The 27,123-nt window shown below is 38.6% G+C and overlaps 1 protein-coding gene across 3 annotated transcripts; it reads left to right on the top strand.

Annotated features, from left to right (window-relative positions):
* Positions 1-26,180, top strand: PI4K2B (phosphatidylinositol 4-kinase type 2 beta). Of its 3 annotated transcripts, none has more exons than XM_049108728.1 (10): positions 1-459; positions 8,815-8,951; positions 11,060-11,260; positions 11,897-12,028; positions 12,642-12,795; positions 14,110-14,171; positions 16,167-16,266; positions 19,190-19,323; positions 19,889-19,948; positions 23,453-23,770. In XM_049108728.1, exons 1-10 carry the CDS (start codon positions 180-182, stop codon positions 23,528-23,530), a joined length of 1,338 nt encoding a protein of 445 aa, XP_048964685.1. In that variant the 5' UTR covers positions 1-179; the 3' UTR covers positions 23,531-23,770. The 3 variants fall into 3 exon arrangements, with proteins under 3 accessions (XP_048964685.1, XP_025293265.1, XP_025293264.1); XM_025437479.3 differs by lacking the exon at positions 23,453-23,770 and adding an exon at positions 23,843-26,180 and having other exon boundaries at positions 3-459; XM_025437480.3 differs by lacking the exon at positions 23,453-23,770 and having other exon boundaries at positions 19,768-19,906.
* Positions 26,181-27,123: the final 943 nt, after the last annotated feature.

Here is a 27,123-nt window from a genome sequence, read left to right as displayed (position 1 = left end):
AGAGCAGGCGCGCGGCGGGGCGCGGCTTGGCGGCTGCGCGGGGCCAACCGGCCGGCGGGCGAGTCCGTGCGGTGTGCCCGGCCGGCCCCCGCCGCTCCGGTGCCCCGCGATGCCGAGGCCAGAGCCGGGCAGCTCGCCTGTGTGAGCCGGTCTGGACGCGGAGGGCGCCGAGGGAGGCCATGGCGGAGTCCCCCGAGCCCGGCCGGCCGGCGTCCGCGGGCGGCGGCGGGAGCCTGCCGGAGGAGGACGACGAGGAGCGGGAGCCGCTGCTGCCGCGGCTCGCCTGGGCCCAGCCACCCAAGGGTGCCCCGGGGAGCGCCGTCAGGCTCGCGGAGGCGGCGGGCGAGGAGGGCGCGGCCTCCCCTGCCGCGGCCGGAGACGACGAGCAGCTGCTCGCGGCCGGCGGCGCCCCCGGGAGCTCGCCCGCCCGCCCGGGCCGGAGACGCCCCCGCGCTGCAGGTGCGACCCGCGGCCCTCCCTGCGCGTGCGCGTCGGCGGCCCTCGCGGGGGTCGCGCCCCGGCCCCAGCAGCCCTCGCGGCGGGGACGGCGGGGGGGGCGGGGACCGCGGCCCTCGCGCCTCCCCTACGGGGAAGCCTAAACTTTTGGAACCCGGCGGCGTCGTGACGTCGTAGGCTGCGTGCTCCGGCGGGGGCTTGCAGCGTCGGGCCGCGAACCCGGAGCCGCCGGGACAGCTGTCGGAGCCGCGGGGGGCGAGGCAGGTGCGGGGCGGCGGGGAGATGCTCCGCGTGCGGGTGCGGGTGCCGGTGCCCCTGGGCGCGTTTCTAGCCCTTCTGGTTCCTGTGGTTATTGTGACGTCGGCCCGTCGGGTTTCTCCAGCTGCTGCCTCTTGTTTCTTGGGTCATTTCTGCGCTCGGGGTGGGGGTGGGATGGGGGTGGGGGGCACTTTTCCCCCACCAAGTGGAGCGGTGGCCTCAGGTGGGAAAGAGGGTGGTCGATATCGAGGTTGAAAACTAGTAAAAGCAAAGGCGTGGTCCTGCAGGCGTGGGTGTTTGTTGATAAAGTAAGGTTCTGGGGGCAAGTGGAGTGGAGGCGGCCACCCTGATGGTAAGTAAGGTAGGCTGGTGTGGATCGCAGCTAGAGGCGAGGGGGCTGCTTTGTGCAATTAGGATAACCTCTCCCTGTGGGTGGTTGGGACGGTTTCCTGGCCTGTGGTGGGACCCCCTACGGGATGGCTTAAAGAAAGGCCACAGGAAATGCAGTTTTGATGGATACTGCTTTGTTTTTCTGGAGTTTTTAGAGTTTAGGTGTCCTGCTGCCGGGGACTCTAACGGGGGCCTCCTGCAACGTCAGGAACTTTGGGTAGAATCGGTTCCGGAATTGGTGCCGCAGCTGAACTCAATCCAGACGTCCTCTCAGGCAGGTAGATTGGAGAGGCCCAGGAGAACCCGACTTTGCCATTCAGGCGTTTCACGAATAAAGCTTTGGCACACTGGTGTGACATGCAGGCCAGCTGCCATGGTGTTAGCTAACGGGTGCTTTGCAGTACAACATTGAGCAGAGCAAACATGGTGATCGCACGTGGGCCCGCATTCACCTACCTACACAGTTTGTTTCCGTATTACCTGGAATCCTCTCTGTAAAGTCACTAAGATCTGTGTGGCTAGCTTGTTGTTGTTGTTGTTTTCTGCCCTAAAGTTACCTTGGTAGCTAGATTTTAAAAAGAGCCTAAAACCTGGAGTGTGTTTATTCTTTGAAAGTGAGGTTTTGTTTAAAAAAAAAAAAAAAAGTAATTAAGGCTAGAAAAAGTAACAGTGGGGGCAGCCCCGGGTGGCTCAGCGGTTTAGCGTCCTGTTTGGCCGGGGGGCGTGATCCTGGAGACCCGGGATCGAGTTCTGTGTCGGGCGCCCTGCATGGAGCCTGCTTCTCCCTCTGCCTGTGTCTCTGCCTCTCTCTCTCATGAATGAATACATAAAATCTTAAAAAAAAAAAGTAACAGTGGGATAGACTATAGTAGTCAAATACGAATGGATTACAAAAGAGAATTCCTCCCTTTTTAAATGGCAATGATTTATTTATATCACAGTTTATAGTTTGCTAAGATCCTTTTTTGTATAGTTCATTAATTTTCACAACAGCAGGACAAGTTGTTACCCTCGTCCTTGTTGTGAGATTGAAAATGAATAAAACTGTAATGACTAGTAGTTCATAGAACTTAAGCGGTAAGCCAAAGTCAAGTATACAGGAAGTGGTAAAGCCACAACTGAGCCTCGTTCTTCTCTTTATATCCTGCACTTTTTCCATTTTGCCATAGATCCCAAATATTATAACTGTTACCTGTGGTTATTAATGGAGGTCTTATTTTTAATGGATTTAAAAATAGTTTTAAGTTGTAAAAAGTATTTTAATATTTCAAACCAGTATCCTAAAAAGTTTGTCAGAGTAATATAACTACATTTTTAAGTTATTTTTTAATAAGTCCATTAACTTCCTTTGTCCTTTACCACTCAATTTCCATGAAGCTACCTCTCTAGTTCTAAGAAATTCCTACCTTTAGATTGATATTAACATCTTTATCTTATGCTTAATGCATAAACATTTGTGCTTCACTATCTTATTTATGTAAATAGGAGCTTTATGTACTTTAGCCAGTGGAAGAATGTCTGTAGCCTTTACTTGATTGAGCAAGATGATGAGAGCCTAGAACTAGCATAAATATAGTGTTGTCAGGTCAGTGTCAAAGTAGAAAGATTAGTGGCATTCCTTGTTCTCGTTGTCATTTTAATCAGTGAGTTGGAGAGTAATAAAGATGATAATAGTCCATACCTAGGTAACAGTACGTGTAGGGCATAGTTCTGTGCACTTCACTAACCCCATGAAGTGACTACTATTTGTTATTCTCATTTTAAGGAGGCACAGAGAGATGAAGTGACTTCTCCATGGTGCCAGTTAATACAAACCGGGAGCACTTACCGGTTTTGTTGGAGAGCTTACAATTAGAGGCTGGTGTTAGAACACACAAAGAACTACCAAAGTGAAAGGAAGTGTGTATGTATAAGCCTTGTAATGATTCATGGTGGCTTATAAATATATGAACAAGATAACATCATTTAAGTGTAAAGAAGAAAGATTCGGATGGGACAAGGTGATGAAATAAGTAAGAGGGAGGCTAGAATAGGAGTACGCAGAATGCACGTTAAAAGCTTGGTGGAGGCTGCCCACAAATCTGATCTTTAAAGTTACTGAGAAGTCAACTTGAGAGGAGCGCAATCAATGTGCCCATGAAGTTAAACTAGTTTTTTTAAATCAAAACAGAACTGACAAAGGAAAACCTGTCATGTATCTTTTGGAGAAGAGACTGTATGATGAATAGTATCTTTGTAAAGAAGTGATGAGTTTCATAGGAGTAGTTCCTATAACTTCGCTGAAGCCCATTTTAATAGAAGAAATTGTAATGGGTGATGCTATCATCCAGCATCCAGCATTGCTGGATCGATCCTCTAGACACTGATAATCTGGCTGAATGTAGAGGAAGATACTAGAAGAGTAGGTGCCCTACGTGTCTTGACAATCCTCCATAACTGAGCTTTTGAAAGGTGGTGAGGAGATTATTCCTGAACCAGTGATTAGAAGAAGCCTATTCTTTGTTTTCCATTTATTGCCGAGATACATCATTCTCAAATGCTTGAGTACCTGCTGGGTGCCAGTGGATATTGAGGTTTTGGGGAGCCAGTGGTGACCAGATATCAAAAAGCATGTTCAGTCACCAGCCTTCTCCCCATATAGCTTTGTAGCCTAATGATGGAAATGGTCAATTAAGACAGTTCCAACGGCCCGTATATTTGGATAGGGAAAACTGGACCCTGGATTTAGGGGCCGGGAACATTCAGCAGAGGAAATAGTATCCAATTTGAGACCTGAAAAATGGACCAGCCCTGGAATCCCCCCAGGCAGGGTTCAGATCACCAAACTAGTGAGCTAACTACTATTCTTTTTAGAAAATATGGCAGTTGTGGTTTTGTAAAACAGAATCTCAATCCCTCAAGTGAGGAGCGATTCATTTTGGTTTAGTTATTTAAGATGAGAAATTGGGGCAGCCCCGGTGGCGCAGCGGTTTAGCGCCGCCTGCAGCCCGGGGTGTGATCCTGGAGACCGGTGATCGAGTCCCACGTTGGGCTTCCTGCATGGAGCCTGCTTCTCTCTCTGCCTCTCTGTGTCTCTGCCTCTCTCTCACTCTCTCTGAATGAATAAATAAATAAATCTTTAAAAAGAATAAAATGAGAAGTTGATCATTACCATGCGTACTTACATAAAAGGTTTATTAAATGGGTTCTCTTAACTCTTTTCATTTCTGGTTACTAAAGGACCAGTGATAACTCTTAAGTGTGGTCAAGGGGATCGTTTCTTAATAAATAATTGTCAGATTTATCGAGGGCCTGCTATGTACCAGGCACTGTTTTTAAGCACTGGAATATATCAGAGTAAAACGAAGATGTCTGCTGTTCTGGAACTTAGATCATTTTGATAAAGGGTTACAAGTAATCAGATGGAATTGAAGGATCATTTAGAATTAGCCCTAGGAAGGAAGCTTGGAATATACATGAGAAATAGCATGGGCAAATGTTGAGAGGGTGTGCTGGATATCTTGTGAAAAGTGAGGAGCTCAGATAGGACTGGAACTTGACTAGAAGGTCCCCACTTCTTAGAGAAGACCCAAAGGAAGTACACAGAGGTAGAATTGAGATTTTCCTCAGAAAAGTCTTTGATACACAAGCAAATCAAAACCTATAGTTTATTCCTTGAAAGGGATAGCCGTAATTTTACCTGGAAAAAAAGTTCTTTTAAAGAAAATGTAGTGTGACCAAATTCCTAAACAACAAATGCAATACTAGAGTGCTTCTTATTTTGGTGTACAGCCAGACACTGACAGGTGTTTGTGTTCTCTGCAATGGGCTGCTGGCTCGATTCTGGAGACAATATTTTAATGGGGCACCTTGAAAACCTGAGGCATGAAACAAGAAAACAACTTGCATGCTGAAACGACCGAAAACACTTCCATATGGAAGGAGGTAGAGAGTAGATGAGACTTAAGGGAACATGAAGTGATCTTCAGCTATGTGAAGGATTATCCCTGAGAACAAAGGAGTAAGTGGACTTTTGTTTTGCTCCAGATAGCAGGTCTAGGATATTGGGCAAAACTACAGGAGACTTATTTCCAGAAAAGGAAGGAGTTTATATTTGTTTCCAAATAAATGGAGCATGAAAAAAAGCAATGGTGTCTCATTGAAAGTGTTGAGATATTTGCCCAAAGGCCCCCTCCAGTGATTATATTATAAAAAGTATACTAGTGCTAGATTCTTGTTGAGAGTCTTGGCCTAGAAGAAATACCACTTGACTATTGATAATTATTACTAGCATATTCTAGCACATAATACTTCATTTATTCAATTAAACATTTATTAAGTACCCGCTAAATATTGATCCCTCATCCAGGTACCAGGGATATACAGTGAATAAAGAAAAAAGTTCCTCCATTCTTAACTACTTTCATGGGGTAAATGAGAATGATGAGGAATTAGCATGTCAATTGTATTGACATGACTAAAATACTTGCATTATTTATTCTTCTTTTAAGTAAGTTAAATATGCCTAATAGCTCTTTTTGTAGTATTTTTCTTAGTACATACTTTTAAAAATTAATAAATAACAGTTTTGTTTCTGTCTGAATTAAGGCAAATTTTAAATTAAGGTAAATTTATGTTTTGAATGTTCATGATGTTGAATGCATGTAATAGCATTTAAATACCTTCCAAAGTAAAGTATGAATAATTTTCTCCTTGTCTATCACTTTAAATGATTAATTGTTCATTCATTCTGCAAGTGTTTATTGAGTGCCTGTTATGTTCCAGGAACTATCAAAGTTCTGGGCATACAGCAGTAAAAGAAATCCTTGTCTTCTTATAGCTCACGAAATAAATAAATTTTATATTAGGTGATAAGTACTATAAACACAAAAATAAAGTGGAGGATAGGGAGGATTGTATAGGGCCTTGGGGCCATTATAAGGACTTGGATTTTTTCTTTTAGTGAGATGGGAAACAGTTGGGTTATTTTATTCAAGAGTGCCATGATCTGACATCATTTTTTATTTTTTGTTTTGTAAGATTTTATTTATTTGAGAGGGAGAGCAAGCATGAGCAATGGAACAGGAAGGAGGGCAGAGGGAAAGGGAGAAGCAGATTCCCCGCTGAACAGGAATCCCCATGTGGGGCTCGATCCCAGGATCCTGAGATCATAACCTGAGCCGAAGGGAGGTGCTTAACCAACTGAGCCACCCAGGCACCCCAGATCTGACACATTTTAAAGGAATTACTGCTATAGCTTCTGTGTTTAGTATAGAGAAGGCATGGGTGAAAGATGGAGAGCAGTTAGGAGACCCTTATAATAATCTAGGTGAGAGTTGATAGTCCCTTGAATCACATTGAGGGAATGGAGATGGTGAGAGGTGGTGGGACTCTGGGTGTTTATGTAAGGTAGAGCCATGCAACCTGCTGATGGCTTGGCTCTTGGGGTGAGAGTATAAGGTCATGGATGATTCCAAGGTTGTTGGCCTGAGCAACTGAAAGATTGGAATTGCCAGCAACAAATAGAGAAATCTGGAAGGGAAGCAGTCAAGAGGGTTGGCAAAGATATGAATTGAGTTTGGGGAAGTAAAGTTTGAGCTGTCCGTTAAACATCCAAGTAGAGATGTTGAGTATGGTAGTTTAGAGTTTAGGGCAGAAGTCAGGACTTGAAATAGAAATTTGAGAGTCGTCAATGTTGATGAAGAAGAAAAGAGGATCATAAACTGAATCTGAGGCATCCCAAAGAAAACCTGTGAGGGAAATATAAAGGGGAGCCAATGAAGTAGGAAAACCTAGAGAAGAGGGATCCTGGAAACCAAATGAAGGAGAAGGGAGTGGACAACAAGGTCATATGGTGGGGTTGGCCAAGAAGATGAGTTCTGACGTCAGATTTAGCAACTACGTACCCCCAACAAAAGTTGTATCAATGGAGTGGTTGAAACAGAAGCCTAATTTAAGTGAGTTCAAAGAACATGAGAGATGCCTAACTCTGGGAAACGAACAGGGGTGGTGGAAAGAGAGGTGGGCGAGGGGTAGGGGTGACTGGGTGACGGGCACTGAGGGGGGCACTTGATGGGATGAGCACTGGGTGTTATGCTATATGTTGGCAAATTGAACTCCAGTAAAAAAATAAAAATAAAAATAATAAATAAAATGAGTTCAAAGAGAAAATCGAAGGAAAATTGGAGATGGTAAATATAAATAACTGTAGAGGCCTGCTATACTGGGCGTCAGAGAAATGAGGGGGCATCCGGGAGTATCATGGGTTAGATTTAGGATGAGAAAAACTATAGCATGCTTCATTTGGCGATGGAAATGATCTAATAAAGAGGGAAATATTGATGCAGGAAAAAATTGCTGAAGAAATGCCCTAGAATCATAAGAGATAGAGTCTGGTACACCAAGTGGTTGAGTTGATCTTTGAGCTTAGTTGGTTCATCTATAGTAATAGGTGGAAGGCAGAGGATGTCGTAGGCAGATGTGGTGCAGAGGGCTGATGATTGGTTTTTCTGATTGCATCTCTTTTCTTTAGGATCATCTGAGAGAGAGGAGGCATTGGAAATTTGAGAAGAGAATAGGGTATGAGAGAGTTGCCCAGAATAGTGGGACAGACTATGCACTGGGAGTTGTGCTAGTTCAAGCTGTTAGAACAAAATACCATAGACCGAGTGGTATAAACAACACATTTATTTCTAAAGGTTCTGGAGAGTGGGAAGTCCAAGATGAAAGTGCTGGTATGATCAGGGCTGTCTGTCTGGCTTACAGATGGCCACCTTCTCACTGTGTCCTGGTGTGATACAGGGAGAGAGAGAGCATGCTCTCAGCACTGATCCTATTGTGGAGCCCTATCCTCATGACTTCATCTAAATGTAATTGTGTCCCAAAGACTCCATCTCTCAGTACAATTCCTTTTGGAGTAAAGGCTTCAACATATTTTGGGAGGACACAGTCCATAACAGGAAGGTAGTAGCTTCCCAGGCATCATGAAGGGCTCACCTGAGGTTTCTGGTGATGAATTTAAATTAAAGTGAGATATCAGGCACTGTGTTTGTGTATGTTTGTCCAGTCATGTTTAGCTGTCCCAGCCTAGGCATACTCAGCAGTTGAGTTTAACCAGGACTGGGATTTTTCTAGGCGACTAATGAGGGAAAGGAGGAAAGGAAGAGTGATTATATGATGATTGACCATAATTTAAGCTGGCCGAGGAGGGACATAAGGACACAAAGATCAGTGACAACGTGATAGATCAGTGCTTTGTAGGCCCTAGCAGGATGGAAGAATTGTTGGACTCAGGGTGCCAGAAGGAATGAACTAGAAGAATAGAAGGTGCTTGAAATTGAAAGATAGGGAGAGGTTGCAGGTATTGGTAATGACAGATCTGAAGTATGACTGTGCAATTGGAAGTTGAGATAGGATGAAGAACAAAATCACTGCAAGAGAGGAATTCAGAGTAATGTGTGGTAATAGTGTGATTATATCAACAAATAGGGATTTTGTTTTTCATGTGTCATTATTTGAAGTTTAAGGAGAAGAGGGGTTAGGGGGAAAAAAGGAAGGATCCAAGCAGCCCAATGCTTGATTACACTTATTTTTCTGTACCTTAATGTCCTAATGCTAATAACCTAACCCAGTATTACAGGTCCCTGTCATAAGCATTCTTTTAGCTGGGCTTTTTCTTCATGTTCTATATTAATATTGTTTTTTTTAATACAATAATTGTTGGTTCTTCAGCCTTGAATACATTCTTGGATGATCCTGCATTTGCTGATGTTGTGTTGAAAGCCGAGCAAGCAATAGAATTTGGAGTTTTTCCAGAAAGAATCTCTCAAGGTTCAAGTGGAAGTTATTTTGTGAAGGATCCTAAAAGGGTGAGAATTTCACAGATCTAGTATACATAGTAGAAATTTTGGAAAACACTAATGTGAGGTTCTGAAGGTATTTTCCTAATAAATGTGATTGCACCCTTTTAAAAAATAAAGGTCAGGGGGTTTTGTGGTTTTTAACGAAAGTGCTCTATATTTAGATATAGACCTATTCATTTTAAGGCATAGTTTACTGTCCTACTATTTTAATACTTGGTTTCAAGTATTTATGGAATACTCGTATTCAGCAATAAGTTTGTTCAGTTTGTTATTCGTAAGTTCTTACTTTACAGTAACTATATTAGCCAAGCAAAGTAGAAATTTAAACTTTCAAGATGTATTTAATGTCATTTTCAGATCTTTTTCATAGGCTTATTTTGCCTAGGAGTATTTTTTCCAGCAGAGGAGCCTGAGCAATCTGAAGATTGAAGGCATTGGAATGTGACATAGTGAAATGACCCAAAGTATAATTCTAGGGTACAAAAGAGAAGTTGATATGGGACTTTGTTTCACTTAGTCTAGAATTTTTCAGAAATCTCTATTACTATCTCTAAAAGCTTTCTGAATGATACATAGCCAGCAGTTCTTTTTTTAGGAGTAAAAAAGATTATTATTTTATCCAAATATTTTTGCAAAGATTAAAATTGTATTTTAAGACATAGTCTTTTTTGAGTTTTAAATATATATGTAGGTAATGTCCATGTATTTATTCTAAGTTTGATTTTGTAATTTGTTCGTGTTGACTTTTTTTACTGCTGACTTAGACTTTATTGCACTATAAAGCAATTATATACTTAAAATTATAGTAAGATTTTTATTTCTTGTCTAAGGATAATTCACTCTCTAAATTTAATATGAATATATTTTATCAGACTAGTAATAAAGATTATAAACTATAGACATCCATGAGCAATTTTAAGAGGAGAGGATTTATTTAAAATTGATTCATTTGGGGAATATAAAAAATGGTGAAAGGGAATAAAGGGGAAAGGAGAAAAAATGAGTGGGAAATATCAGAAAGGGAGACAGAACATTAGAGACTCCTAACTCTGGGAAATGAACTAGGGGTGGTAGAAAGGGAGGTGGGTGGGGGGTGGGGGTGACTGGGTGACGGGCACTGAGGGGGGCACTTGATGGGATGAGCACTGGGTGTTATTCTATATGTTGGCAAATTGAACACCAATAAAAAATTTATTAAAAAGATAGATAGATAGATAGATAGATAGATAGATAGATAGATAGATAGATGTATGTTAGCGCCACCTTTGGTCCAGGGCGTGATCCTGGAGACCGGGGATCTAGTCCTACGTCAGGCTCCCTGCATGGAGCCTGCTTCTCCCTCTGCCTGTGTCTCTGCCTCTCTCTCTCTCTCTCTCTCTCTCTCTCTCTGTCTCTCATGAATAAATAAATAAAATCTTTTTAAAAAAATAAATAAATTTGATTTGTTAAAAAAAAAAACAACTGGAAAAAGATTTGGGTAGGAGAATCTGACAACACAGATGTCACTGTACCTATCAATACCTTTGTATTGGAGACTACTTTTTGTCATTGTACTTATTAGTGTATTTAAGAAATGCTTGAATGCCTACTGTGTACCAAGCACTGTTCTGAGTACTTGGGATACAGCCCTAACAAGCAGAGTCTCTGCCCTTTAGAATGTACATCTAATGAGAAAGTAGATGATAAACAAACATATCATATTGATATTTAATAGATACTGAATAATAATATCGTTTGACCTAGAACAGTAGCTTTCAGGCATTGTAAAATCAGTGGAATCCTTTCATAACTTGGAAGTACGGTAATAAAACAGGTGAAGTCAGGGTTGATCTAGATAAGTGGCATGGAGTCTTAGAGCCCTACCTTCATCTCCATTCTCACCTTCCCTAGTGTTTCTTAGAGCACAGTTTGAAAACTACTAGCCCAAAGGATTACTGATTTTTGTTGTTGTTGTTGAATGAGGATGAATATAAAAATATAACTGGAACTTAACCTCTTAATATGTAAGGGTAATGTCCAAATCTGGTGGGAAGAAATACAAAATGATTTCTCAAAATGCATTTTATGGATTGTCTCTATCAAAATCTAACAACATTTCTACTTCTTTTATATAGAAAATTATTGGTGTGTTTAAACCCAGAACAGAAGAGCCTTATGGTCAACTGAATCCAAAATGGACCAAATATGTTCATAAGGTCTGCTGCCCTTGCTGCTTTGGTAGAGGCTGTCTGCTTCCTAATCAGGGATACCTTTCTGAAGCTGGTGCCTCCCTTGTGGATGAAAAGCTTCATCTGGGCATTGTACCTAAAACAAAGGTAAGGGAGAAATTGTTTTTAATTATGTACTTGTAATTGATAGCTTACTTCCCTGTGAACACTTTTTTTTTTTTTTCCCCTGTGAACACTTTAGTAATATTTCACATGAAAGAACCTAAAGTCGAGCCCTTGTTTTGGTAATTCAGAGTCATGAGTGACTAATAAATTGATTTTAGTGGAGATCCACAAAGCTTCCCAAAGGAATATCCCTTGCTCAGATGGTGCTGACAAGAAGAAAAAGAACTAATGTTTAAAAAGCAGAAAAATATCTAGGTTCTAGAAATTCTCTTGAAGGTAGAGATAACTAATGTGTTCAAAAAGACTACTGTTTTCTTTCTTTTTATTAGCCTTTTTAAATTTTTACTTGAAGACTTCCTCAGAATATTCATTCCTAATTCTACATTTCCAGACAATTCTTTCTTGCTTCCACTGGCCAGTTTTAGGCTGTCCCTCCCAGAAACATTTGCCATTTAACTGAGTTTGCAAAATCTCTGTGCCTTTCTATTTTGGATTCTGAGGCATTTCATATAGGGTTAAACTCTGCTAATTTACATTTTTAGAGTACATGAAGTATATGAGTAGAAATACTATAATGCAAATTCTAATAACCATTTTTCTAAAACTGTATGTTTCTAGGTGGTTTGGCTTGTCAGTGAGACATTTAACTACAGTGCAATTGACCGTGCAAAATCTAGAGGCAAAAAGTATGCTTTAGAGAAAGTGCCAAAAGTAGGTAGAAAATTCCACCGGATAGGACTCCCTCCTAAGGTAAATTACTGTAATAAGCTTTATTTGGGGGGGGAGATGGGGGCAATTCAACATATATGACCTGAGCACCGTGTGCTGTAGGCTGTGGATATAGTGGTAAAGAAAACGGGTTTTTCATCCTCAAAGAGCTTATAGTAGTGAACAGGCCATCTGAGTGCACTATGATAAGCTGTTAGGATGGTTAAATGTAGGAAGGTTGGAGAAGATTGGGGAGGAGTGTTCGTCCCAGTGGGATGACTAGGGAGTGTTTCCAAGAGGAGTTTGCATCTATGGCTTTATAAATGAAGGGTTAAACGCACAGGTCAAGAACCAGACCTGGTTTCCCTCGTAGCCTCTCCACCAGTTAGCTCAAACCTTGGGCAAGTCCTCTGCTTTCTAAGCCCTAGTCTCTAAAATGGGGGTGAGAAAAACCATCTCCTGGTGCTGTGAGATTAAATGAAGAAATACATAGTATTTCTTAAAAATAGTTTTGATAAATGTGGTTTATTTAAATTAGTATTAACTCTTGTTTTTCTTATGTTTATATAACATTTTATGATACTGCTGAGAAATTGAAGAAGTAATCCCTTTGTTCTTGTACTTTCTTTTCTAACTGTAGTTCTTAAAATTATAGATTGGTTCCTTTCAGTTATTTGTTGAAGGTTACAAGGAGGCTGAATACTGGCTTAGGAAATTTGAAGCTGACCCATTGCCTGAGAATATTAGAAAACAATTTCAGTCACAATTTGAAAAATTAGTTATTTTGGATTACATCATCAGAAATACAGGTATTGAAGTTCTCTTATTTGTTCTCTCAAATCTTGTTAGCTTGCAAATTGTATACACTATTTTTTTTAAGATTTTATTTATTTGAGAGAGACAGAAACAAACCACAAGCAGAGGGAGGGGCAGAGGGAGGAGAGAAACAGACTTCCCACTGAGCAGGGAGCCCAGTTCCTGGCTGGATCCCAGGACACTTGATATTATGACCTGAGCTGAAGGTAGCTGCCTGGCCGACTGAGCCACCCAGTTGCCCCTGTATTCAATTCTTGATGCAGTAGTCTCGATGCCACTTTTTCTCTACCTGCCTTGGAAAACAGAGATGCAGTATTGACTTCCCTGGCAAAGGTAATCCTGTACTGGAGGTCCTAACTCCTAGTGGGCTCCTGTCCAGGTGATAGAGGTCAGTTCCTGTCCCATCTGGGGGAGGTTCTGGACAGTAGGACAGAGCCAGAAGCGTTACCTGCATAATATGAATAATTAAAACTTGATTATGTAAATTGTTTTAGTTGCTTATTTTGACATTTGTAACTGCTAGTATAGTCTATAAATACATTAAACTATTAATTTTTTCTGGTCTAGAAGGGAGCAATGATGTAGATAATCTAAAAGAGTGCTTCCCAAATGCGGTTTCCTGGACCAGCTGGATCAGTATTACATGGGGACTTGTTACACGTGCATCTTCTCAGAGGAGTGTACCCCAGCCCTATAAAGCAGAAACTCTGCCTCTGGGGGCCATCAGTCTATTTTAACATGTCCTCCAGGTAATTCTGGTGCACTCTGAAGTTTGAGAACCACTGGTTCAAAATGCTCATTTATATTCGTTTCTGAAGAAGCATTGTTGTACTTTTCTAGAGTTTTCCTTCTTAATTAATATGGTCCTGGATTAATGTTAAAATTGATATAGAGACTAGAGTACTTCTATATGAACATGAGGTGAGAATCTACCCAGAAATTTGCCTGGTAATAGTAGTAGATGTTTTTTCTTCCTAAGGTGAAGATAAGTTACCTTTGATTTTAATAACCTTGATTTAATAGTTCTTGATAATAATTATACATACCTTACAGAGTGGTTATAAGGATTAAATGAATTAGTACTTACAACAATGCCAGAAACAGAGCAAACTCTAAAAAAGTACTAACATTTGTAAGTATTTTTTAGTTTTTATGTGTTAAAGTTGGAACTCTTAATATGTAAACATATGCCACAGATAACAATCAAGGTCTTGAAAATCAAAAGGTGACTAGATTTTTCCCTTTGATATTAAACTATGATACCCATAAAAAATGAAGTAACACGTTTGTTTTGTTTGTTTTGAAAGACAGGGGAAATGATAATTGGTTAATCAAATATGAAAAGCAGAAACAGGGAAAGGAAATTAAGGTAAGGAAATTTCAAAATTATCCACATACACAATTTCTATAAAAGGTCCCTTAAATTTATGTTATTCTTCATCTTTTTCCTTTACTTCTTCTATTTACATTGCATTTTTTAATTCTATTTTTCTAAATCTCTTTGTAGCTTTTTTTTTTTTTTAATGTTGTATTAGAATAGAAGAATGATACCAGCTTGGTACTTTTTTTTTTTTTTATTTTTATAGAACTTATGAAATTTGTTGTGGAACCACTAGATTTATTTTGCTTTTATGTAATAAAAATAAAGGCTTCTGGTATCTTGGGTCAACATGTTTATACTTTAGTAATTCACTTCTATCTGAGTCTTATGACTCAATAATGTGGATGAATCTCAAACTCCTGCTGAGTGAGGACCAAAGGGACCACACTGTCTGATTGTACTATATGAAAATCTAGAAAAGTACAAATAATCCCTGGTGACAGAAAGCAGACCATGATTGTCTGCAGGTGGGGCAGAGGGAGGGAGGCCTGCAAAGGATACCAGGAAATTTGGTGAAAATTTCATATCTGCAAATGCTTATCATATTTGTAAACTTTAATATGTAAAGTTTATTGTATTTAAATTATACCTCAGTAAAGTTGTGAATAGAAAAAAAGAAATAAAAATAAATGGTAGTTATAGCAGAAATAGGTTTAAAATACACACATAAATATACATATTCATAATAGTTTCTAAATACGTTTTATTGGTATACATTAAGCAATTAGATTTTACTGAAAACTTTATTCTTGGGGTGCCTGGGTGGCTCAGTCGGTTAAGCATCTGCCTTCAGGTCATGACCCCAGTCCTGGGATCAAGTTCCGAATCGGGCTCTATGCTCAATGAAGAGCCTGCTTCTCCCTCTCCCTCTGCCTGCCACTCTGCCTACTTGTGCACTCATTCTCTCTGTCAAGTAAATAAATAAAATATTTTTTTTCCCTTTCCTTTTAAAGATTTTATTTATTTATTCATGGGAGACAGAGAGAGAGAGAGAGAGGCAGAGACCAGGCAGAGGGAGAAGCAGGCTCCACACAGGGAGCCCAATATGGGACTCGATCCTGGGTCTCCAGGATCAGGCCCTGGGCTGAAGGCAGGCACTAAACCGCTGAGCCACCAAGGCTGCCCCAATAAATAAATTCTTAAAAAAAAAAATTTCATTCTTTTAAGTATTTTGTGCATTTTCATTGAGGTAAGATATTTGATATAAACCAAAAGAAACAAATCAGATATGTATCAAACAGCCCTTCATGTTAACACTTTTAATTTTACAATTATCGTTTTCACCTTTTGTTTTTATATAGGCCACTTAATAATGGCAGCTGTCTATCTTTGCATAATAAGTACTCTTTTAACATGAGAACTCTCTTGCTGGCAAGGTCTTTGTTTCAGCTATGCAAGAATGGAGAAGTTAGGAATGGCCTGCACTCTGTAATTAATAGTATCTTGAGATTCCTTCTACTGAAGCTTATTATATTTGTTCTTTGAGGAGTTTTATTTAGAAAATAAACTTTGGGAAGTTTTATTTAGAAAATCGTATTTTAGTCTAGGGGACCCTGGGAAAGACTAAATTTTTCATAAGGTAGTTTTGTTACATTCTCTTTAAAATATTCATATTTTGCATATGTCATATATTTAAGCAGTGCAACTAGCAATAAATTATCTGGAACAACATATTTTTAAGTTTAAAAATTCCAGGTGCTCTTCCCCAAAGAGAAAAAAAATGAAACTATTACTATCTAAATTTATAACAACAAATTTTAAAAACGATGATTATGAAATTCTTACTGATTTATAATTATAAGACAGTTTCTTCCTTTCATGGGTAAAAACTTGTATTTTCTGGCAACTTTTTATTTTTATAGGCTCTTCAAATAAAATGTCTTTAAACCTCAGTAGTTTTTTAAAATTTATTTAATACTTGATCTTTTGGAAATATTCATATAAATTTTTTTATCAGCAGACCATTTTTTTTTTCTTCTTTAGGAAACAAAATGGATTGATGATAAAGAATCACTTATTAAAATAGCTGCAATTGATAATGGTCTGGCATTTCCCTTTAAGCATCCTGATGAGTGGAGAACATGTGAGTATTTAGAACCACCAATCAATTCCATAATTACCCTTTTCCAGAATAGGAAGGGAACAAAACTTACAGATATCAGAAAAGGAGAAGAAAAACTGGGCAAAGGAGAACCATTGATTACGGCTCTCACCTAGATGTTGGGAATGCAGAGATGTGTACTGCATGGGCCTTGCCATGTATTGTTTGCTTAGCTTTGAATGACTGCATCTGGTTTGTTTTTGTTTTTTTCGGCTTGTGTTAGTCTTGTAGAGTAAGTTTTTAAATATTTACAATATGGAAATCATATCTATTTTAATATTGGGCTAGAATTTAACTTTTATGTTTTGGGTAGTATTCACTTACAAAACATTTTGGGCCTACCTCCTTCCTTCTAAGTGAGTAGTCTTTTAATTGCCTTACCAGTCTCTCTGGTTAATAGTCTGGCTTGCTGCATCTTCTGGAGCTAGTTTTAGATATTTTTATTTTGCTTAAAATTGTTCATGACATCTTGAGTTCTATATTTATGGGTGTATAATTTTTTATAGAATTCTCTTATAATTAAAAAAAGTCTTGGGATCCCTGGGTGGCGCAGCGGTTTGGCGCCTGCCTTTGGCCCAGGGCGCGATCCTGGAGATCCGGGATCGAATCCCACGTCGGGCTCCTGGTGCATGGAGCCTGCTTCTCCCTCTGCCTGTGTCTCTGCCTCTCTCTCTCTCTCTCTCTCTCTCTCTGTGACTATCATAAATAAATAAAAAAAAAAATTAAAAAAAAAAAGTCTCTATGCATATTAAGTATGTAGGGGTGAAAGGAAATGATATCATCTAATTTGCCTTAAAATATTTAGGGGGAGGAAAAGTAGAGATAGGTGACACGTTTTGCAACAATTTGGGAATTAGATTATTCAAAATATAGGAGTTCATTGTACTAGTTCTTAATTGTTTTTATATGGTTGAAATATATGTCAATATAAATAAATATAAATAATTATTTATATGTTAAATAATCTCTGTATCGGGATGCCTGGATGGCTCAGTCAATTAAGTGTCCAGCTCTTGCTCTCAGCTCAGGTCTTAATCTCAGGGTCATGAGTTTGAGTGGAGCTTACTTTAAAAATACATAAATAAATAATGTCTGTATCTATGACTATGCCTTTCTATTTTTATTTTTTAAGATTTTATTTATTTATTCATGAGAGACACAGAGGCAGAGAGAGAAGCGGGCTCCCATGGGGAGCCTGATGTGGGACTCGATCCCAGGACCCCAGGATCTCAATCTGAGCCAAAGGCAGCCGCTCAACCACTGAGCACCCTGGTGTCCCATGACTATGACTTTTTAAATTTCTACTGTTTTTAGTGGGCTTTTTTTTTTTTTTAATTATTAAGCTTGCCACAGACTTGTTGATTACAAAGCATTGACCTTTTTATATTTATTTATTTTCTGCTTTTTTAAAAAAATATAATTGACCTTTTATTGATCAGGTTTTCATCTTGTTTATTTGCTTTTTCCCTTTCACTGATTTGTGTTTTCCATCGTTATTCTTTTCCTCTGATTGTGTTCATACTGTTTTGCTCTCCTATATGTTTTTCTGTAGGTATCCTTTTGGCTAAACCATAGATTAGATAGGGGCTGCTCTGTTCTGCTCTGCATGTTCATGCTATCAGATTTTTCCCTTTGATGGGAGTAACTTAGGAAGATTTTGTTTGGTTTTAAAATTTCTCTCAGTTGATTTTTTTTTTTAATGCCCATTGTCATTTTGAATTTTACTGCGTTGTGATCTGTGAATGTGGCTGGGTGAATTCTGTTTGAAATTTGTTAGTAATTCCTTTATAATCTGTTAGATGGCCAGTTTGAAAGTACTTGAAAAGAATGTGAACACAAAGTTTTGCATCTGTCTGTTGATTAAAGTTTGTTGTTAGTCAAATCATATTATTTTTTTGGTCTGATAATTTTTGAGTTGAAGTTCATTGTAATTGTGATTTTGGCAATTTCTTTCTCCATTTCTATACCTTTTTTTGCTGTGTGTTTCACGTAAAGGCTCGGCATTTTATTTTGCTGGTGGCTTATTCTTTTATTAGTGTGAAATATATCCCATTTTATTCTTCTTGATGGTTTTTACTTATTTTATCTATTGTAACATTGCTACACCTCATTTCTTTTTATTAGCATTTACCTGGTATTATTCTATACTTTTATTTTTGACTTCCATCATTTTGTTTTAAGTATATGACTTATAAACAACACTTAACTGGATTTTTTTTTTCACCCAATTTGAGATTCTTTTAATAGGTACACTTAGCTGTCCTATAATTTCCAAACTGAGGAACCAGAGATTCAGATATATTTTTTGATGTAGGGCTGTTTGAGATAGACTCATTATCAAGATTCTTACTCTTTGCTATCTAAAACTCAGGAACTGGGGATCCCTGGGTGGCTCAGCAGTTTAGTGCCTGCCTTCGGCCCAGGGCATGATCCTGGAGTCCCGGGATCGAGTCCCACAGTCCCACGTCAGGCTCCCTGCGTGGAGCCTGCTTCTCCCTCTGCCGGTGTCTCTGTCTCTGTCTGTGTGTGTGTGTGTGTCTCTCTCTCTGTGTGTCTCTCATGAATAAATAAATATTAAAAAAAAAAAAACAAAACTCAGGAACCTAATTAGTTTTAGTAGTATCTTACTATGCTTTACCATCTAAATTGACCATCCAGGGGATGCCTGAGTGGCTCAGCGGTTGAGCGTCTGCCTTTGGCTCAGGGCATGATCCCGGATCGCGTCCCACACTGGGCTTCCCCGCGAGGAGCCTGCTGCTCCCGCTGCCTGTGTCTCTGCCTCTCTCTGTGTGTCTCATGAATAAATAAATGAATATTTTTAAAAAAATAAATTGACCATCCAAACTTGGAATCAGGATGATCATCCTCTGATAACTTCTTCCTCTCTTTCTCTCTCTTTTGTTAGATCCATTTCACTGGGCTTGGCTTCCTCAAGCAAAAGTTCCTTTTTCTGAAGAAATAAGAAATTTAATTCTACCATATATTTCTGACATGAATTTTGTGCAAGATTTATGTGAAGATCTTCATGAACTTTTTAAGGTAAATAAAATTTTAGTTAATTATTGCAGAAAATGAAATAAATCTTAGAGGAGATTTTCTTAATAGAGCTAATTTACAATTTACTGCTTCTGGTATCACTACTTACAGTAGAACCTAACCTAAAAAGGAATTAACAGTTTTACTTTACAGGAGCATAAATTTGTGAACTGATTATGAGTGCTCTCTGAAGTGAGACTATATTAAAACTTCACAAGTTGTTTTCTTCAAAAGTTGAATTTTTACAAAAGTACTCTATGAATTATAATAAATGCTAGGTGAGCTGCTCTGATTTAATCCTCTTTAAAAAGCCTGAACCGTTGGCTAGAAGTTCATTTTAAATCCTTTTGGAACCAGTTGTAGTATAGCTAAACTATTCTTGTATTCTAGAGGCATCCAAAAATAAATCAAGTAAAAATGCTCTTTAAACGTTATTTTATCTATTAGGAAGGCTTTGACATGGCCTTACGTGCTAAGTTGAAGAGTTCATTTATTCTCAAGTATTTGCTTCAAAGATCTTGATTTTTGGAATTAAAATAATGTGAGGTTTTTTTCCATTCCATGAAAGACCGACAGAAGATTTAACAAAGCCACTTTTGAAAGTCAGATGTCTGTGATGAGAGGTCAGGTAAGTTAACCTTCTTATGATCTTATTCATTAAGAAAAAAGATCTCTCTTTGAAACAGTTGTTAACTTTTTTTCTCCATAGTGACCCAAAAATGCAATTCTATCTTTTATGCCGAACCAGGGCTCATATGATTAAAAATGAAGTGGATTTCAATATCATCTTTCCTCTTGTTCTAAATTAGATATTTTTGGCCTTTTTGTATATTGTTTGTTAGCCTGTTCCACACACCACCCCACCCCCATGAATTCTTTGTCCTCATTTTGATAACTGTTTTCCTGAGTGTTACTATATTTTTCATCCTCAAACATCTACTTGGATGTTTCAGTACCAAATTCTGTTTCCTGTTGATGGTTTTTCTCATAGAATGTGTTTGGTCTTTGCTGGAGCAGTGAGTCACCATGCCACCCAGGTTGAGCACTGATTGGGGCATAAAAGTACTAACTGTAACTCAGTGGCCTTCTATTCAGTGATTTATAAACCAGAAGCTCATTTGCAGAATCAGTAATAATTGATGTTGAAGAAAATAAAACTAATGCTTTAGTACCTCCTGAATACTCTACCCTTGACTAGATATTGTGATGTTTGGTATCACTTGTCTTCACAGCAGCTCTCCATAGTTACCTGCATTTCATATGGAGGCAATTTGGCTCAAAGGGGTTAAGTAACACTTAATCTGTACATTTCTATTATCTATTTATATTAATCTATACACTTCTATGCACTATTAACATTTAATCTATAAAAGTAGGGGCTCTTCGTCTGGCCCATCAGCTACATTTAGACGTTGCCTCTGCCTGAGACCCCTCTCATCTCTTCTCTGCACTTAATCATTTATAAGTGGTGTCCTGACCTCTTTTCCTATCTCTTTGACATTAAACCAGAACCATCTCTCTAATAGCAAATCTGATCATGTCTCCTGCAGCTTACCATGTTCATGACCCCTGGGTGTGCATAGGCTCCAGTGCCGACTTAGAGCACGGTCCACAGGACCTTTTGCACTCTTCTTTCGTTCCTCCTATGCACCTGCCTTATCGCTTGTCAGTGGTGGCTTCCCCTCAGCCTGGCCACTCCTAAGTCCTTCCCTCCTGTTTCCCATTTCCCAGGGACGCCCTTATGTGCATTGCTGCCACTCTTCAGTGCCTTTTCCTCCTCCTCTGGGGGACGGTTTTCCTTCAAACTCCAGTCTTGTCTTCCCAGGCTCCTCCTGGCACTCAGAGTTCTGTTGTCTGCAGCATCCCTGGAAATACACTGATGTTGCAGCCAACTCAAAAATTAGATGTTAAAACAGTATGTTGGGCATGTTACTGTTGCTTGCTACAGCTTAAAGTCAAGCATGAAGTGAGTGTGTGTGGTTTTAGATAGTGCAGTAATTTCTTAAACCCACTAAAATTTGAGGACCAGGGAACTAGTCTAAAGGAAAGCAAAGTCTGTATGTGGAAGTGTGGAAGTCTGTGAGTTTATACCACCTGCCTTTGGCTTAACCATCACATCCCTACCCAGGTCTCAGATGTGGCATCGATGGAGACTAAATGTTTCTCCTTGTCTGCAGTGCTTAGTCTGTTTCTAAAGGTAGCCTTCTCTGAATTAAACATATAATAATAGATTCGTTTGTTCTTTCAGGAAGGAAAAAATGGGTGATCTCTGGGGAGGGGCTGGTTAAGATTATGAGTCAGGGCACAGATCCACTGTTGTTCAAATATTTATCACTTTTTATTCCAGTTGTTTGTTCACATGGCTCTTTGTTTCTGGGATGTGTGTACTTTAAGGGCTCACATGGCTTTTTTTCCCCTCACTCAGTCTTCTCTCCTCCCCAACACAGTGCATGTTCCATAGATGTTTCTTTAATAAATAAATGCAAGATCATCAAGTGTTTACTCAGCTTTCAAAGAAACATTAATATTTAGGATAGTTTTAGGATTGAGTAATTTTTGCTTATACATATATATGTATAAGCAAATTATATATAAATAAAAATTCTTAAACATGTAGAATGAGTTTAATTTTCTTTGTACTATTCTGTTTTCCAGATTCTCTACAACAATCACATCTTTAGAGTCAGGAAAACATTAGATATTACTTAAATTAGTGTGTTTAGACTTACATTTTTAGAGTAGAATTCTTTAAACCAGAAGAAAAAACTAACCAGAACATTTCTTTCCTTAACCATGCTGGTGCCCACATGGATTTTCATGATAAAAACAATACTTATAAATGTGAATTTCAGGAATTCTTTGTGTAATTATCCAGATATAGCCAGCCTAGAAGATTTTAAGGGAAGAACTTAAAAGGGATCCTAAAATGTAAATTCAATGAGTTACTACTGTAGCTGGTAAAGATTTATTTCCCTGAGGTGTTAAATACTTAGCATTTGCTAGGACCTAAGCCATCCAGTTTATACTATTCGAAGTATTATGAATTTTATTTATTAGTATGGCTTTATGTTGAAACCTTTATGCTATGACTATTAAATAGTCTTTACAAGAACCACTAAAATGTGTACTATTTCTATATCAGATATCTTCAAATACCTGAAGGAGACATCTTTATTTCTAAAGTACATAACAAAGGAAGTTTTTTACCTGATGTGCAGGAAAAAAAGAAAATGAATTATTAAAATTTTATTTTATCTGAAACTATGCATTGTTTCATAACCTTATTTATGCACTCAAAGTAGCAATTCTGAGAGGGTGTTTAAACATGGAATGTACTATATTTATGTACTCTTCCTAGTTTTATTTTTTCTATTTAAGAGTAAACTCTTAAATGGAACTTTATTTTAAATGGCAACTTCCCCAAATCTCTAACCTCCTTGCCTTGCATCATGCTTTCCCATGGCACTTTTACCCTAAAATACATGGTATAATTTACTGAATCATACTTATTGACTCCTCCCCCTGCTAAAATGCAAGCTGTGTGGAAGCAGGGCTTTTTGTTATTTTTGTTGCTCCAGCACTTAGAGCCTACCACTACCAGGTAGTAGGCATGCAAAAAAAATTTTTTTGTAGAATGAGTGGATAAGGCAAGTATGTGGTTAAAAGCACACTATTTTAAGTTTTCATTAAATTCCAGTTAACATACAGTGTATATTAGTTTTGGATGTACAATTTAGTGATTCAGCACTTCCATACAACACCTGGTGCCCATCACAGCAGGTGCCCTCCTGTTTCCTTCATCCCTGTTTCCCTCATCCCCTCACCCACCTCCCCTCTGGTAACTGTCAATTTGTTCTCTATAGTTAAAAGTCTGTTTCTTGGTTTACTTCTCTTTTTTTCCCCTATGATCATTTGTTTTGTTTCTTAAATTCCACATAATGAATGCAATCATGGTATTCATCTTTCTCTGACCGATTTATTTCACTTAGCATAATACCCTCTAGCTCCATCCATGTCATTACAAATGGCAAGGTTTCATTTTTTCTTACGGCTGAGTAACAATTCCATTGTATCTATGTTCCATGTCTTCTTTACCCATTCATCAGTTGATGGCTATTTGGTCTCCTTCCAGACACTGTTGGTGGGAATGCAAGCTGGTTGCAGTCACTCTGGAAAACAGTATGGAGGTTCCTCAAGAAGTTCAAAATAGAGCTACCCTATGACCCAGCAATTTACACAAAGAACACAAAAATTCTGATTCAGAGGGATACATGCACATTGATGTTTATAGCAGCACTATCAACAATAGCCAAATTATGGAAAAAGCAGACTGTTTAGACCAGTCTTTGTTTAGCTTCTATGTCAAATGGAGAATATGAAACCATTCACTTTATTCAGTCTAATGGGCATAAATGAATGAAATAAAAATTATAATCATGAATAAATGGTTAAAATTAGGTCGGTGAACTGAACAAAGGTTTTATCTTATTTGAACTGGTGAAGATATCTCTTCTTTCCACAGATCTTAAATCTTACTCAGGCACTGAAAGACGGGAAGAGTCCTGTGCAGCTGGTACAAATGCCTTGTGTGATTGTGGAGCGCAGTCAAGGTGGAAATCAGGGGCGAATTGTCCATCTGAGCAATTCATTCACCCAGACTGTCCACTGCAGGAAGCCATTCTTTTCCTCCTGGTAGCAGATGTACTTTTACAACCCTTTTGGCATTATTATGTTATTAAAACAATACAGTAATGCAAATCTGTTAAGCGCTCCAGTTACAAAACCTCAAATAATGTAAGTCTTTAAAAGGTTATCTCTTGAATGTAATCAGAAGTTTACAGTTTTTTTTGTCCAAATATTAAATTTCTATTTCAGGGAAGAAGCAATATATCTCCTATATTGTATTTTTGTAGAAAAATTGTATTTTATGTTGTCAATGTTAGTATAAGAGGTAATTTCGTGGTTTACATATTCTGAAATGACTGTAATTACTTTAGAATTCCCAATAGAAAAATAAGTGTTGACTTTGAATAACTTTTTATATTCTTTTTAAACATTGAGAAGGATGTTCATATTCACTGTTCTTGCATCATAAAAGGCCTTAGAGGATGAAACTGCTCTTGTGAGCTTTAATAAGTGGTTAATAGAAAAACAGGTAAGAATAGAGCAATGTTGCCTTAATTGAAAAAGCTGCTATTTTAGAACTTGAAGAAGTGCCCCCAAAGTGACTGTGGTTAGGGACCAGAAAGTTATATTTTGGTTGAGTAAAAGGTGACCATTTTATTTTCTGTACTTCAGAATATTTTCTGTCAATTATTTTGTTACAGTAAAGAAATACGATGAAGATATTCCCCCTTTTTTAAAAAATGGAAACACTGAACTGAGATGGAGGGGACTAACATGAAATTAAGGCAGATCCCCAATATTTTGAAATTCCAAAGTCACAGTAAAAGTCCCTTTTATTTCTTGCATGGGATCAGTTACTTAATCAATTAGTACTTTAGTATTGATCATACTCAGTTTAGTGCTTCAGTTAGTATTAACTTCACTGAAAAATAAACCATACCTCAGAGTGTATGTTGGATTGCATTTTGGGGTCCTAGGGCAATAAGCCCTTAAAAATAACAGATTATAGGGGACTTGAAATTACCGGTGTTACTATAATTAACAATCAACTTTAGAATATCAGCCCTAACTAAAGGGGAACGTGACAGAGATAACCATAAAGTCATTTATATTTGATTTTGAAAATCCGTATGCCTTGCACCCTAGGACTTCATAGCACTTGTAACTCACCAAATGATTTAAGTTGAGATGAGCCCAGTATGAATATGTGATTACAAGGAACCAGAAGCTTCGTTCTCTTCTTCAGGCCCCAAACAAGTAATAACATCACCACTCAAACTAAACTGGCAGTTTGTGGTCTGGGCCTTTCGGTTTTTTAGCTTTCTTTCTTGTGATTCTTTTTTTAATTAGATATTTTTGTGTAAAAAATGTTCACGAAGGTTAAATTAGGATGGGAGACAGATCTGCAGATCCCCCTTCCTTCACCTCTTTCTCATGGTCTCCGTGGATGTGGCAAGTGAGAACACTGCTGCCTTAGTACCAGCTCCCTGGATACGTGTGTTCTCCTGCCTTCCCTGACCTTCCGTGATCTTCCTGCTGAGATCATGGGAAATTGACTGGAAGTTCAAAACTCAACTACTATCTTTAGATAAATACTAGTAATTAAAATGTGCCTTTTGAAGATGGGTTCTTAAAGAAAATAAGTTGTTTTGATATGGGTACTGCTTTCATAAAACAGTTTTTTCAGTATTTTGAGAAATTGCTAAATTAATTTTTATAATGGAAAACTTAGTAAATTCCTACTGTTTTATATCCTGAAGTTAAAATAGTGTGGAAATATTTTTAAATGGCCTGACCAGGCTAGAAGAGTAAAGTTGAAATATTTAAAATATGATCATAAGTCAGAATACATTGGTTATATTTTGTAAATTTTCATGAACTTGTTTCTTATTTAAATATAGTGTTAATTTTTTCAGTGAGTATATTTATAGTGTCAAACTTGGTAGAGTAAAGGTAATAAAAATCATTGTCTTAAGGTCACAGTTCTCCTGAAGTATGTATATTGAATATTTAGAATGTTTGTGAACACATTTATGTTTATAAATGATGCCAAACCACCGTTTCCCTCCTATGTTAGTGGTATAGTTTAATTCTTTAAAATTCCAAAAGCCACTGAGGGGGCCACTTTATGGGATGAGTACTGGGTGTTATGCTATATGTTGGCAAATCGAACTCCAATAAAAAAATATACAAAAATAAAAAAATAAAATTCCAAAAGCCATATTTAACTGGAACCTTTGTAATTGGAGACTTTTTTTTAATTTTAATTAGAGACATTTTAATTTTGTTTAATCATATGCTTTCTAATTCTCCCCCGAATTTATCAGGAATTGGAGGCTGTGGAAAACCTGTGGAAGGTTTTTTGCAGACTTGAAAACAGTTTGAGTTACCAGTTTTTTTTTGTTTTTTTTTTTTTAATTTAAAGTCTTGTACTGATGGAATTAAAGCCTTGTTAAAGCCAGATAGTGAGTGTTATCTAATCACATTACATCTGAAATCCTCTTACAGGTACAAGGACAGGCAGGCAGCCCTATGCTTTAGAGTAGGTCTTTTCTCCCAAATTGCTTGGCCAACAGCACGGAGCTTCTCGGTGTCGCCCTGCCTTTGCCAGCCTCTGTCGTGGTTACTAGTGCCGGCCAGTCATAGACGTGGCTCCCGGGCCTGGCGAGGAAACTTCACAAGCAGTGGTCATGATTGACCACTTTTCTCTTCCTGTTTGGACATAAGCAAAGAGTTTGCAAGATGGAAAAGCCAGGACATGTCGGCCAGCGCTTGCGGGACTACCCGGAGAGCCCGCTGCCTGAGCTGAACTGTGACATGAGCAAGAAGTAAATCCCACCTGCGCCTGGGATTTATATGTGACTGTACCACAGTCTGCCCTATCCTGGGCATTATAATATAAATAGAAACATACAAATCATTTAAAAATAATCAGTCGTATAGGAGGCACAATGGTAGCAGCAGCGGGTGTTTTTTAGTCTCCCCGAGCCCCCAGGTGCTATCCTATTGCAGGAGAAAAAACTGCAGTGACACCATCTACGCTAAAATTCGGTGGTAAGAGTAACCCTGAAATCCCAGAAGCTAAGCAGTTGGGGCTAAAACCATCGATAGCAGAACAGCAGCTTTGGAGGAGCAAACAAGCAAAGCTAGGGGACCCGTGGAGTGGCACCTTCGGCG

This window comes from Canis lupus, chromosome 3, assembly GCF_003254725.2.
Source record: "Canis lupus dingo isolate Sandy chromosome 3, ASM325472v2, whole genome shotgun sequence".
NCBI classification, from domain to species: domain Eukaryota; kingdom Metazoa; phylum Chordata; class Mammalia; order Carnivora; family Canidae; genus Canis; species Canis lupus.
Note: the sequence above shows the minus strand (reverse complement) of the source record. Positions and strands in the feature narration are given on the sequence as shown.

What these genes read in the sequence shown, in the direction of transcription:
- PI4K2B (XM_025437479.3), top strand. Translation starts at nt 180, where the DNA reads ATGGCGGAGTCCCCCGAGCCCGGCCGGCCGGCGTCCGCGGGCGGCGGC. An exon ending in TTACATCATCAGAAATACAG is followed by an intron (nt 12,796 to 14,109) that starts GTATTGAAGTTC and finishes TTGTTTTGAAAG; the next exon opens with ACAGGGGAAATGATAATTGG. An exon ending in TCCTGATGAGTGGAGAACAT is followed by an intron (nt 16,267 to 19,189) that starts GTGAGTATTTAG and finishes CTCTTTTGTTAG; the next exon opens with ATCCATTTCACTGGGCTTGG.